The 12846-nt window shown below is 46.9% G+C and overlaps 1 protein-coding gene across 1 annotated transcript; it reads left to right on the top strand.

Annotated features, from left to right (window-relative positions):
• The first annotated feature begins 7912 nt into the window (after positions 1-7912).
• On the top strand, positions 7913-12585 carry LOC123143540 (uncharacterized). The gene is made up of 2 exons (XM_044562484.1): positions 7913-8328; positions 11964-12585. Exons 1-2 carry the CDS (start codon positions 8074-8076, stop codon positions 12210-12212), a joined length of 504 nt encoding a protein of 167 aa, XP_044418419.1. The 5' UTR covers positions 7913-8073; the 3' UTR covers positions 12213-12585.
• Positions 12586-12846: the final 261 nt, after the last annotated feature.

Raw genomic sequence — 12846 nt, 5'->3', positions numbered from 1 at the left:
CATTTGTTTAAACGCCATTTATGATGAGACACTGTTAACTTGGCAGAGCGATATTTGTAGCATCTTTCATATGGTGTCTACCTTCCATTGCATTGCTTCTAATTTGGTGAAATGTCTTCTTCTTAGTTTACACATCATAGTTCTGGTTATCTCTTCCGTCCTGTTTTTCATACATATTACATCCTCCTATCATGTGGTTGTCTAACATCAAAGTTCAGTTCGTCTGCATCACGCATCAATTTGTTCTGAAGAACTAAATTGTTATTCGTTTTTCTTGTCGGCTTGACTTAACATGGCACAGAGAAAGAGGAAGAAACACAGAATGGCAGGGAATGAGAAGCGGATGAATCCTGCAGATTCTGCTGGTACTGATGGTGCAATAGAAGGTCAAAGTCCAGCGGAAAATTCTACAAACACGGCATCCCATGCTACACGAGTTGCAAAAAAAGCCAAACAGAAACAAATAGCTGCCACCAAACAAGCAGAGACAGCCCTAGTTCTTGCAACACCTACCACAGTACTACCAGCTGCACGACTTACTCGTGCGTCAACTGAGCTAGCAGCACGTTCCCAAGCTCCCTTGCCACCTGACACTACTTCCCAAGCACTCTTGACACAAGACGAGTTGGCAATATCAGATGAACCTTGTGAGCTTCAACAGCAAGAAGGTAGTTGCTGGAGTCAAGTTACAGTTGCATGCTTCTTTATATGTAGTCTCACAGTTTGATGTACACTAACACTTCCTATGTTCGTTGTTGGACTAGCACCTAGGCGCAAGAGGAAACAAACATCAGGGATAATGCTCGATAGGTTAACTAAATCTAGAGGAGGAAGAATGGAGATCCGTTTTGAGGCAGGTTTAAAAAGGCCACGTGATGCTACAGAGTCAGCCAAGTTAGTATCAGAGGCAGCGGTTGCCGTTAGGTGTCATGTACGTATCCTCCCAACATGGATTCAGTACAGGAATGACAAAGACGAAACCCAGTTCAACACCTTCCTCGACCATTTATCTGTAAGTATGGTTATGTATGGAAACTAGTAATATCGTCTTGCTCTGTCCCATACTTTCTAGGTTGCTGATAATGAGACTCCCATAATTTTCAACAGATGAGGTTCAAGTTGGATAGCCAAGATGATGCAACCAGACAAGCTTGCACCCATGTTTTCAAGTCTGCTCTGCGACAGTATCGGTATAACTTGAGGAAAACTCACTTTGAAGGCAAGGCTAACAGTGAACTTTCCCAAACATCTCCAGTGGAAAATATATCGGATGAAGACTGGAGGGGCCTTGTTAAACACTGGTCTGATCCGAAGTATCAGGTACATTATATATATGTGATCAGATCACATGTTGAAGTCCTATTTACGCATGTGCCACACAAATCTATCTTCTTGTAGGTGAACTGTTCAAAGAACAAGGCCAACCGTACGAAAGTGAAATTCCAACAGACGACAGGATCTCGTAGCTATATTGCACACTGCGAGGCTCTTGTAATTAGCTGTTGTTTCACTCTTTTCGCTGTACCATATTATCAGATCTATATTGACTTGTTCGAAATGCAGAGGAAAGCCCGCAAGGACCAAAAAGTACCTGAACCAAATGCTGTGGAAATCTTCAAGGACTGTCACACCAGCAAGAAGAAGGGCATGACTACACCAGTCAAAGCCGCTGTTGTAAGTCCTTAATCCTCATGCCTTTTAACTACTACTTACTCTGACTTGTGCCTTGAACTGCATGGTTTGCAGCCAATGTCTATTACTCTTTTCAATTTTATACACAATTGTCTTAGCGTATCATTGCACCTTACAAGGTTTAAAAGAGAGGAGTGATGTTCCTTTGATCTTGACCCGTAATCTAGTTCCGTGCTGGACTTGCCCACACAACGTTACAATTGCCTGTTTGTCTGTTCTCAGTTGTTTTGTGATATGAATGATGTCATACTATGCTTACCGTATTATAAACTTCGTCTCTTTATCCTTAGCCCTCAATACAATGTGAAGAAATAGACAATACATTAGCGATGGTACATGGTCATATGTTTGGAACCTGGTTTTATTATGTACTTTGCAATAAAATACAACTAATATTTTACATGGGTTCACCAGAATAAGTTCTGTATATAGACCAAAGCTATTTTGTTTGGTTTTGCTGCCTCCTTAATATCTTCTGTTCTGGTACTACTAATGTAAAACCTCAACTTTTCAGCGAGCTATGGAAAAAATGGTGGAACCGCCACCTTCTGAAGGTGGCGAGGCAACTATAACCGCAATGTCAGCTCTTGCTGCAGTGGGTCAGTACCTGTCCACTAACAGTGCCAAAAGCACGTTCCTGCGTAATACTGGGTTGGTTGTTAAGGCAATATCGTCCAAACTGCCTCATGATCAAGATATGCAAGCTCAAAGCAATGTTGTATCTGCGCTCCAGACACAAGTCCATTCCCTAACAGAGACCCTTTGTGAAACAAGGAGAAACATTGCTCAATGTCGTCAAGATATGCATGGTTTTGAAACCAGACTATCAGACATTTGCTATGTTGTTCAGGAGCCTAGGGGAAATGAAGGCGAGGGTTATGGTGCTCCATCGGACAATACAGCATGAAAACGTAACAGTCAGGTCAAATGAACTGAGCTTCTGAACTTCTGGTGGTGCATTTATCTGCTAGACTGTTAAGTTTTATGCCAACCTTCCTTTTGTTATATAGTTGTAATTTGTTTTGGTGCGATACAAAATTTATTCTTAACGTGCAGCCACCGGCTGAAGAAAACAGCAAGCCATTTTTGTATAGTGTAGGGTGTTCCCTATATTTGCACTGGTGGCGATCTTTGATGCCGAGTGGATGTAATCTGTGCAATCGCCTTAATAGCCTAGCGTTAGTTTCGGCCTTATTTATTTCCTAGTCTTCTTTTTCCCTGGTTTGCTAGTGGCCGCAACTACCATGGGCCATATACGGGCCGTAGGATCCATGGGTCTCCTACGGGCCGTCGATAAATGGGCCTGTAATCGGTGGGCCTCGGGCCGTCGGATAAATGGGTCTACATGGGCCGTAATCGGGCGTAATTGGTATCGGCCCAGCACGGTAACAGGCCATTAACAGGCCGTAGGACAGCAAAGGCTTAATTCTGTCACAGGCATAACGGGTCGTTAATGGGCCAGAATATAGGACGGGCTGGAAACGGCGCAACGGGTTAACAGGCCAGAAACGGGCCGACTCTTGCCATGGGCCGAATTTGGCCCATTAGGGTAACAGGCCAGTAACGGGCCGACTCTTGCCATGGGCCGAATTTGGCCCATTAGGGGAACAGGCCAGTAACGGGCCGACTCTTGCCATGGGCCGAATTTGGCCCATTAGGGGAACAGGCCAGTAACGGGCCGGAAGTAATCGAGGGCCGAAAAGGAGCCCAAGAACGTATGGGCCGTCAATAGGCCGAAAGCTAACACGGGCTGGAAACGGCCCATGTAAATCACGGGCCGTTAACGGGTATAAAGAAAATTACTGTTCATTATGGGCTAGAGTCACCGTGGGCCTGTAAAGGGCCGAAAGATACGAAGGCCTCATATGGGCCGAAAGACGTCGTGGGCCATACATGGGCCGAAAGTGAAATGGGCTGGTGTTATATTCGACGGCCCACATGACGTTGTTGGGCCGATTTCCTTTAGGGCCTAACGGGCCGTGAGTTAACGGGCCGTAAAATGGGCTATTTGCGAAGAGACCGTTAACAGGCTTTTCATGGGCCAGCCCGTTAACTTTTGACCAAGTCAAACGGGCCGGCTTTGTAAGCTAAATGGGCCTAGTGGTGGGCCGTGGCACGTGTCGACATATCATAGGCGCCTATCTGACCCACTGACGAGCTGACACGTGTTTCGTCCGGCCAATAAGAATTTTACACGTGGAAATTTCCCATTGGTCGGGGCTGTTAACGGGTTATCGGATCCAAAACCCGACCCGATAGCTTAACGGCGTTCCGTTACGGTGGATGCCACGTGTCGGTCACCCTTGACGAAAGCACTTCTGTGACGCGCGATTTATCGTCATGGAAGTGGACACTTCCGTGATGATAATTTTGGTAATGTCATGGAACACTTCTACGACAGCACAGGTATGACTATCTTGATTCTGTCATAAAATCGTCATGGATGTACATGCATGACAAAAAATGCGACCTACTGTGACAAACACGTATCATCACGGAAGTATTTTTTTTTTGTAGTGCGGATCGTCCCCGGCGACCTCGTCGTTGTGCACATATCAGGACTCGGACTGAAGGTTCAGATCTACAACCACGACTCCTCGGTCATGTGCAGGTTTCGTTGCAGCAGGCACAATTGCGTTGGTAACATCGAGCGGGCTATGTAGTTAAGTTAAGTAAGGTGTTAGTGGAGAACTTTTATGGTGTGTGGCGAGACTTGTGCTGGGAACTTGTTCATATTTTGGCCAGGAGCAGCACCCTGGCATGGAGCAAGGAAGGAGGATGCCCGTGCTTTTAATCTAGACTTATGCTATGTAGTTAAGTAGTTTGCTGTCATTTCCTTGCTTGCTGTGTTAAGTTTGCTGTCATTACATTGCTTGTTTGATCTTCCCGTTCTGCTGTTGCTGTTGTGTTGATCATGTGGTGGTAAGGCCACCACATTTGAATGGGGTGAGCAGAACACAAACGTTGTTTGCAACCAAACAGCTGAAGTTTGCATCTGCTCACACCCTAAGCACAAAAACGTCAACCAAACAGCAGGGGGGTAAATGCTGCTCCATGCGATGCAGACAACCAAACAGGTTGCATCTGCTGCATATGAGGCTGCATTTCATCAACCAGGCTGGCTGGAGATGGACATGCAATGCAACTATTGTTGCAAACTGCAACCAAACACGCCCTAGGTGTCAAGACCTTGTATCATACTTAGGATCCAGAATCAACAACCCCATGGTAACAACAAAAGATAACATGTCGTTGTTGGTTACGGGTTGAGGAAGCATGACTAAACTACAGAGTGAGAGCCAACGGTTCACAAGATTCCCAAAACACATGGATATGCAAAACATAGGAATTGGATACCGTGATATGTGTTGCTATATTCATGAACATGTTGTTGAATTACCAGTAGGACCAGCGGCATAATTCATTGAAAAGAACTTACATGTGGTTGAACTCAATGAAAAATATCCTTTGAAAATGCATGTAAAATACTCCCTCCGTCCAAAATAAGTGTCTCAACTTTATACTAACTTTAGTGGATGGAGAGAGTAGATTATAAGGGAAACTCATGGCCACTTTTAGCCCGCATGAATATAAAAGTGTATCCACAAAAAACACAAGATATGACTGAAAAATTGTATGCACAAAACAGATGAATTAAAAAGACGCATGAATTTTGTAAACTTAGGTGCTTGATTGATAGAATTTTTTCAAAATCACATAAATTCTAATAAACACAATCAAATTGAACTTAAACCGCCTCCAAAGGCATACTCCCTCACTTACAGTTTAGAAGGCTCGCACATATTTCTCGACCATCAATTGGACCAACATTACAAGTTATATGTCATAAAAATATTTCAAGAGAAACTTTATTTGAATACGAATTCAGTTATATATATTCTTTGTTTGGCATATAACTTGTTTTGGTTGGTCAAAATGATGATCTGAAAATACACCCAAGCCTTATAAAACCAAAAGAGAGGAAGTAATCAAGATGTTATTATGTCGCTAAAGACAGTCGTCTCATTCACTGCATGTACAATTTCTAAAAAGCGAAAAAGTGGTTCAATTGGATTGTAGATTTTTGGTTACCTTTCCCTGGAAACTAGGATTGAAGGAAAAGTTGATCAGTTTCTGAATAATGGCATTAAATATATTTTTTCTACTCCTCCTACCCCCCCCCCCCCCCCCCCCCCCCACCGGCACACACAACTCGTTAGAAGAAATTGCAAAGCAATATAGTACCTTGTGAAATTCTGAACAAAATATGCTCTAACTACAAAGAACTAGCAAGACTTTGAGTTTATAGGTGGAAGTTTATTCAGGGTCTAGGCTTGAGAAGCTGGTTATTTGTCCTAACCCATGTTTGGTGTGTAGCGGAAAATAGTAGTATGAATCTGAGAGAAAGGTTTCTCAAACTTTCATTTCATACCACTAATTCCCACCTAACCAAACATGATATAGGTTTACCGAAAAAGGTCCCCCCCCCGCTTTATATTTTAAAGCAATCATCACTACATACATCTGAGCAAGCCGAGCACACACACGCCACCACGACACACAACAAACACACCCAAGGCTGGATACAAAGGTGCCGAGCACCATCACACCCCTCGGACACAAACCAAGCCAACAAAATATGAGCTACAAAGAACCACTTGGAGCCACCGAGGGAGTGAGACGGTCCATGACGAAGTAAGGACTCCAAGACGATGCCTCCCAGAAGGGTACGGCCACGGATAGCCGCCATCGCCCGATCCGCAGATCAAGTTTTCACCCGGAGCGACGCAGGGGGTGGGAGCACCGCGACGGAGCCTTCAAGAAGAATACGACGTCCATGGACGCCGCCACCGATGACCAGAAAAGGACCGGGCAAGTGATGAACCCCGATGCCCGCACTCCGCCGACACACCCCTGCTCCGCCAAACACCCGCAGCCACATCCCCCGCGAAACCATGGCTGCCTGCCTGCACCTGAGATGCACGTTTCGCCCCCGAACGCCATGCCTCTTGCCGCCAGGGCCGTCACCCAACATCCAGACACCCCCAAGACCATCCAAAGAGATCAACTTTGCCCCAAAGGAGCACCACCGACCGACAAACTGCAGCATACATCCTGCCTTGAACATCGCCGGAGCTGCGGCAGCCAACACGCGGCCAGGGAAAGGGGGAGGTGGGGGAGCGGACGCATCCGGACCGGCACACCCCTGTGCCAGTGACGGGGGCCCGAGCACGTCGGCGCCACCCATCCCTCCAGCCAGCCTCCCCACCGGACACACCCCTGTGCTGCCCCATCTCAGCGGCCGACGTAACACCGCGCAAGGCCACCGACGCAGACCCGACCACCGGCAAGGGGGGCCCCAAGTACAACCGCCGAACGCCAAGAATACTCACCGGGGAGCCCATCCGCCCTGCCGCCGTCGTCCAGCCGGTGGGACGACTGGATTCTGACCAGCACTCCCACCTACCACCGCCGCTGCGCCTCCACCACCACCAGCGGAATCCACGGTAGGGGCGGACGCCCGCAGCCCGCGCCGTCCGTGGCCCTCGCCGGCTGGACCCAGATCTGGCCGAACGCTGCGCACCACCTCTGTTGCAACCGCTTCATGCCGCGGCCCACAACTCGCCTCGCCGCCGCCAGCTACTGCTGCCGCACCCCGAGCAAACGTCGCTCCGTCGCCCGCTCCAGAGGCCCACGACTGCCGGACCGAGAGGGGGAAGTAGAGGGCCCCGCCGCCGCCAGCACTGGCCGGGCTTTGCCCGCCAGTACGTCGAGGAGGGAGGCTCAAGGAAGGGGAGGGACTGGGGGCGGCGCTAGGGTCCCCCCCCCCCCCCCCCCCCCCCCCCCGGTCGCTCGCGGGAGCGCCGCGGGAGGGGGGGGTTCAGTCGATATAGGTTTCATGGAAAAGAGAAAGATGGAAGAAGGCAAACCATCAAGCCATAAAAAATCATGGTAAAGAAACCAAGCCAAAGAAACTAGGAAAATGATTTATTTTACGGGAATGTTAAAAATCTGGTGCCGGAATCAAAATCTGACTTTCGGGATTGGCGAATTATGTTGTCATGAGCATGCCAATTTTCTTCAACAAGCATGATTTGCCATTCTACGGTCAGATTTGTCATTCTTAAAAATCCGACATCAGATTTGTAGCGAATTATTTTATCCGCTGCAAAATATATAAATGCACATTTTTCTTTCTATTCAGAACTTATCGAACAAGAAGAGGAGAAGTTGCTTCCCCACGTCTCAGCCCAGAACTCCAAGCAGCGAAAGGAAGGAAGGAGGCATATCCCCATCTCCCACCGACCATTGACATTCGCGCCCGGCCGCCGTCGGATCAACCGCCGCTCCCCCTCCCCCTCCCGCGGGATCCCGCCGGCGATGGGCTTCTTCCGCCGGATCGCCGGCATCTTCGGCGGCTCCAGGGACGACGCCGACCACCACCACGACGCCGGCGGCGGCGGCGGCGGCGGCGGGGACGTCCCGCACGAGAAGGTGGCCGCTGCCGCCGCCGCGGCGGCGGCCTCCGGGCACGCTACTAGGCGCGGATTCAGCGTCCAGGTGCCCGTGCCGGTCGACCGGCCGGCGGCCGGGCCCGTGCTGGCGCCCTGCCCCGCGGGAGACGGCGGCGTCCAGGTATCCCCCCCCGTACTACGCGGTGATGTGCGTGCTGCCTGTAGTTCCGCTGCTCCTCGTAGGTCTTGTATTCACTAGCGCGTGAGATCTTGGTAGAGCTCTTACTCTTTTTTTTTTTATCTTTCTATCTACTGTACTGCTAGTTGAAATGTATGATTACTCGCCGAATTGCTGGAGTTCGAGCAGTAGCTCAGATTGTGGGAATCTCGGGCTCTGAGGATCTTGCCCGTCACAGCATCGCATATACTGCGATTAGATGGCGGCGCCTTGGACGAATCCAATCTTGGCTGACGGCTGTGCCAGTTCTGTACTGCTTTTTAGCTTCATGACGTGGGTTTGCTTTGCGTGCTTATGCAAACTTTAGGTTTTAGGGCGTCTGTTCTCCTTTTCTCCTGTTCTGACAATTGCAGTGCAGCTGTACGTTTTTAGAATTTGGTATTGGCAGGCGACCATGGATACTATAGCTCCTGGTCCTGGTGCTGCAGTCCCCCCCCCCCCCCCCCTCCCCATCAGTTTCAGGTTGTGCGGGTGTAGGTTCCTTATGCAACTTTGTGAAGATTATATTTAGTCCACCGCCAAAAGATGTGACCTTCTTGGTCATGACTTGGGCAACGTAGCTAGTCGGTTTAGCACAGTGATGCCTTTTTTAACTGCAATAGAGGGAAGCTGCAAAATGGTTTAGAAATGACGCCAACATATTTTGCTAGTCACTCAGAAGAGGGGAGCCTTACCATGTATTGGTGAACTTTGTACCTGACTGTTACGGAGGGTTTGGAAAGGAGCTCACCCAGAAAATAAGCAATGTGCATAATTCGTGTTAAAACTTTTGTTGTTCATTGAGGGCCATACTTTGTGTCTGATAGATTATGCTGTGCATGGGGTGTACACTGAGATATTTTCCATTAGAAGGTAGGATATCGTGCCATCGTTCGGATGCATGAGGAAGTATATGACTTCATCACTTCAAAACTTAGTTTGAGATACCAATTGTTTAGAACATATTAAGGCAGGCATATATCTTTAGAGTACAAATTCATTTGGTTATTGATCAATTATGTAGCCGCTCTTCTAATTCTCATGTTTATTAATCAATTATGTAGCCACTCTTCTACAAGCTTAACTCGTTTCATCTGGTTGCCCGTTTCTTTTTCTAGTTTAATACTTATTTTAATCTGGTAGGCATACTTTATCATGTTTTAGAGATACCAGCAGGACCTCTGTCAATTCATTAAGTAAAGAATAAATTTTGTTACAAACACGTCCACTTACATGGCTTGCAGACTACTCCTAAAAAGAGAAACAGTGGGCGCCGGCCGCACCTACTTGGCCACATTCCGAGCGTAGCACCATTGACCATCGTATAGGTGCACCTTGTCCCCCAGCTCACCATACATGCAGGCCCACGAAACATGGCTACTAGCATCATCTAACTGCCCACAATGACTAAATGAAAACCCGAGAAACCAACCCATTGATGAGGACCACCACTACAAATTCTATGCTGATGACACAAAGCACTGAGTGGCATCTATCAGGTAGTTGTGGTTGCCTTCCCCTTGGCGGTAACCTTCTTGTTTTTATTCTTGTTCACGTTCTCCGCATTCTTCATACGGCGTTAGCACCGTGAATGGACCAAGTTGGCAATGGACTCTTGAAATTGAAGTCCACATTTTCTATGAGGCCTGCACAACTCCTTTTTTCCCAAGCTCTGGCTTCACGTCCAAAAAAACACATGCACGCGCAAGTAACTCCTGCGCCTCAGACTTGCTCTTGTTTCTAAACCCTTCCTTCTGCTTCTGCTTGATGTGACTGCTTCAGTGGGGTTTGTTGATGCCATGCCCATGCCGGCCTCCATAGGCACCTGCTTAGAAACAGGACCACATCTTGGTTTAGCAAGAATTGGCACCAGCACTGGTCTAAGATCATGGCCAAGAAGTCACTGAGCTTGCCACGGAAGCTTGTACTGCGTAATTAACAACACATCTGCAGGGCATCTTTGTCCATAGGCTGCTCGATGAGCGGCCTGGATGTCAGCTTAGCTAAGCATTTTTTGGAATTCAAGTCCTTTTGCTTTTGGTACTTATCCAAGTTCAGTAGTGATTCAAAATTACCAGCTCTAGGTCCTAGCTAATGGACTTGCTCATCTGGTGGTTGCTGACTCGCTGTTGACTTGTTGGTTTAGGTGTTTTTCTAGTGCCTGTAAGAATTGTGCAATTGATACTCCACCAGTACTTTTTTGATAATGGCAAGGGCCAAATGGGATAATTAACTCATGATGAGTTTACCCGTTTTTGCTTTTTTGGTATTCAATGTTAGTTTGCTGAGCGTTGATAGTTTTTATGCAATTATGGTCTATTTAACTCAAAAGCACAATTTTAGTTGTCTATTCAGTATGTTGTCGTCCTTCAGTATGTTGTTGTCCTATTTCTCTTTTAAGAGTCGCTTCGGGATGTGAATCCTTTTAGTCTGATTAGATCTGGTATGACCATTTAGCCTACTCTATCGTTGGATTTGACTCTGGTATTATGTGATGTGTAATGTGTTATACGGAATTAGACCTTTTGGTTCTGATTTTGATATTGTTTAGTCTGGGAGCGCCCCTTGTTCGATCCTTGAGCAGTTACTGGTGATGTCCTACAGTAATCCCAGGATAGAGATGCACCTTACAGTGCCTAGTGCAAATAGAGCTGTTCCCCTGTTTTTTGTTAAAAATGTTTTTTTGCTGCGAATACAATATTATCGTTTTTGTTATGCATAATTTATGTGATAGTCTATGGTATTGGATAGCGGATATGAGTTACTGTCATGTGTCACCATTAAATGATGAACTAGACCTAGCACTTGCACTAGACTGTACACAAATGTATAATGTACAGAATTTCCCAAATCCATCACGAGTGGTGCCTAGACACTTCTCCAAAGTTTGATGTGGACTTGGAAATCTGGCTGCTGCTACACTTACTGATGGTTGATATAACTTCTACAAATATGAGTTTGGATATGCATCATATTCATATGTCATTCAAGTGATCATGCCCATTTTAAGCATAAAGGTCACACATGTGGTTTAATAATTTGTTATCTGCCCAGGTCCGACATTGGATCAAGGGCCACAGTTACTCTAATATACCTTATTCTCCAAGTTGCATAAAATATCTGTGGTATTGAACGCCAGGAATTTGAAGATAGCATTCAGGGATTACTGATCACCAAATCTGTTGTAGGACACCAGACTAGCTTTGTGTGCGTGCATGTGTGAGCGCTTGCTCTGTGGGTTGGTGCATGGGTGGGTGGGAAGATCTTAAGAAGAGTGTATGTGGAGCATTCTGTGTGTTGCACAAGCCCATGGTTTTTCTGTACACTCTAGCTACCAAATTTGGTGTTATTTGCCTACTCTTGACGAGCAAATGACAAAACACATCACCGTTTTCTCTAGTGATGCAATACAGGATGTCAGTTGTTACCCATCAATTGTTCTTTTTTTTGGAAGGTTGTGCTATCAACACATTAAAATGTTTGTTTCGTATCATGAAAAATGTGAAATTCCTGCGATGTTGTAAACTACCTGAGATTTTGCTGTTTCCATCGTGTTGTTTGAATACGAATTTATTCATGCCATGTCTTCATCCAACCAGGGTTTCCGGTGGTATACAAGGAGGTTAAGGATTGACGAAGACGGCGACGTCGCCGACGAGTTCTTGGACGAGTTCTTGGACGAGGTCCTCCCCGAAAGCTCGAACAACAGCGACGCGAGCCCAGCTGGAAGGTTCCAGGTGAAATACAACACGAGACCAACCGCTCTAGCGATGAGGAAGCAAACGGTCGCCGTAGACGGCGACATCCGCCATTGTGTGGAGCATCAAGGGCAGCTCCAGTGGGTGTGAGGGTGTAAACGCAAGCCTGGGTTCTAGCGCGCCTTCGGCTGCCGCCTCGAGAACTGTCATCCACTCCCCCTCCGGCCCGAGGAGCAAAGGAGCTTTACCTTGTGCCCCTCACCGTCTGGAGCCTCTGAGGAGTGGGTCTGGTTTGCACCATTCTCAGTTGAGTGTGTTGGGATCAGGCCTGGTTTCATGGCTGATCAGATCCCTTGTACCACTATTAGTAGCTGTACATTGTTGGACAGTGAGTGGAAAGCAGACAAAGCTGAATTGGTGAAGGGGGGACGTGTACTTTCAAATAGAGCAACCAACTAAACCCTTGAACTGAAGGGCTGGTGACTTTGTGCGAGATCCCTTTTTTTGCCTGCTGTTCTCGGTCTATTTCTTTTTCCTCATCTAGGATCCGTCATGGTGGATTATGAATTTACGATGATTTGTTTACGTGAACAACCTTGTGCGATAATCATATTTACAACATAGACTACCACGACCTACAACCACAAAGCTTCGTTCATTGCACTGCTCTTTGATTTCATTGATGGGACTGTAATGTGATGTTGATTTGAATTTATACATCCTCGAGCTTGAAGCATTGTATGTTTTGATTGTACAGTAGAAAGAACAAAAGAAGGGTCTTTTC

The sequence above is a fragment of the Triticum aestivum genome, chromosome 6D (genome assembly GCF_018294505.1).
Source record: "Triticum aestivum cultivar Chinese Spring chromosome 6D, IWGSC CS RefSeq v2.1, whole genome shotgun sequence".
NCBI classification, from domain to species: domain Eukaryota; kingdom Viridiplantae; phylum Streptophyta; class Magnoliopsida; order Poales; family Poaceae; genus Triticum; species Triticum aestivum.
Note: the sequence above shows the minus strand (reverse complement) of the source record. Positions and strands in the feature narration are given on the sequence as shown.

What these genes read in the sequence shown, in the direction of transcription:
- LOC123143540 (XM_044562484.1), top strand. Translation starts at nt 8,074, where the DNA reads ATGGGCTTCTTCCGCCGGATCGCCGGCATCTTCGGCGGCTCCAGGGAC. An exon ending in CGGGAGACGGCGGCGTCCAG is followed by an intron (nt 8,329 to 11,963) that starts GTATCCCCCCCC and finishes TCATCCAACCAG; the next exon opens with GGTTTCCGGTGGTATACAAG.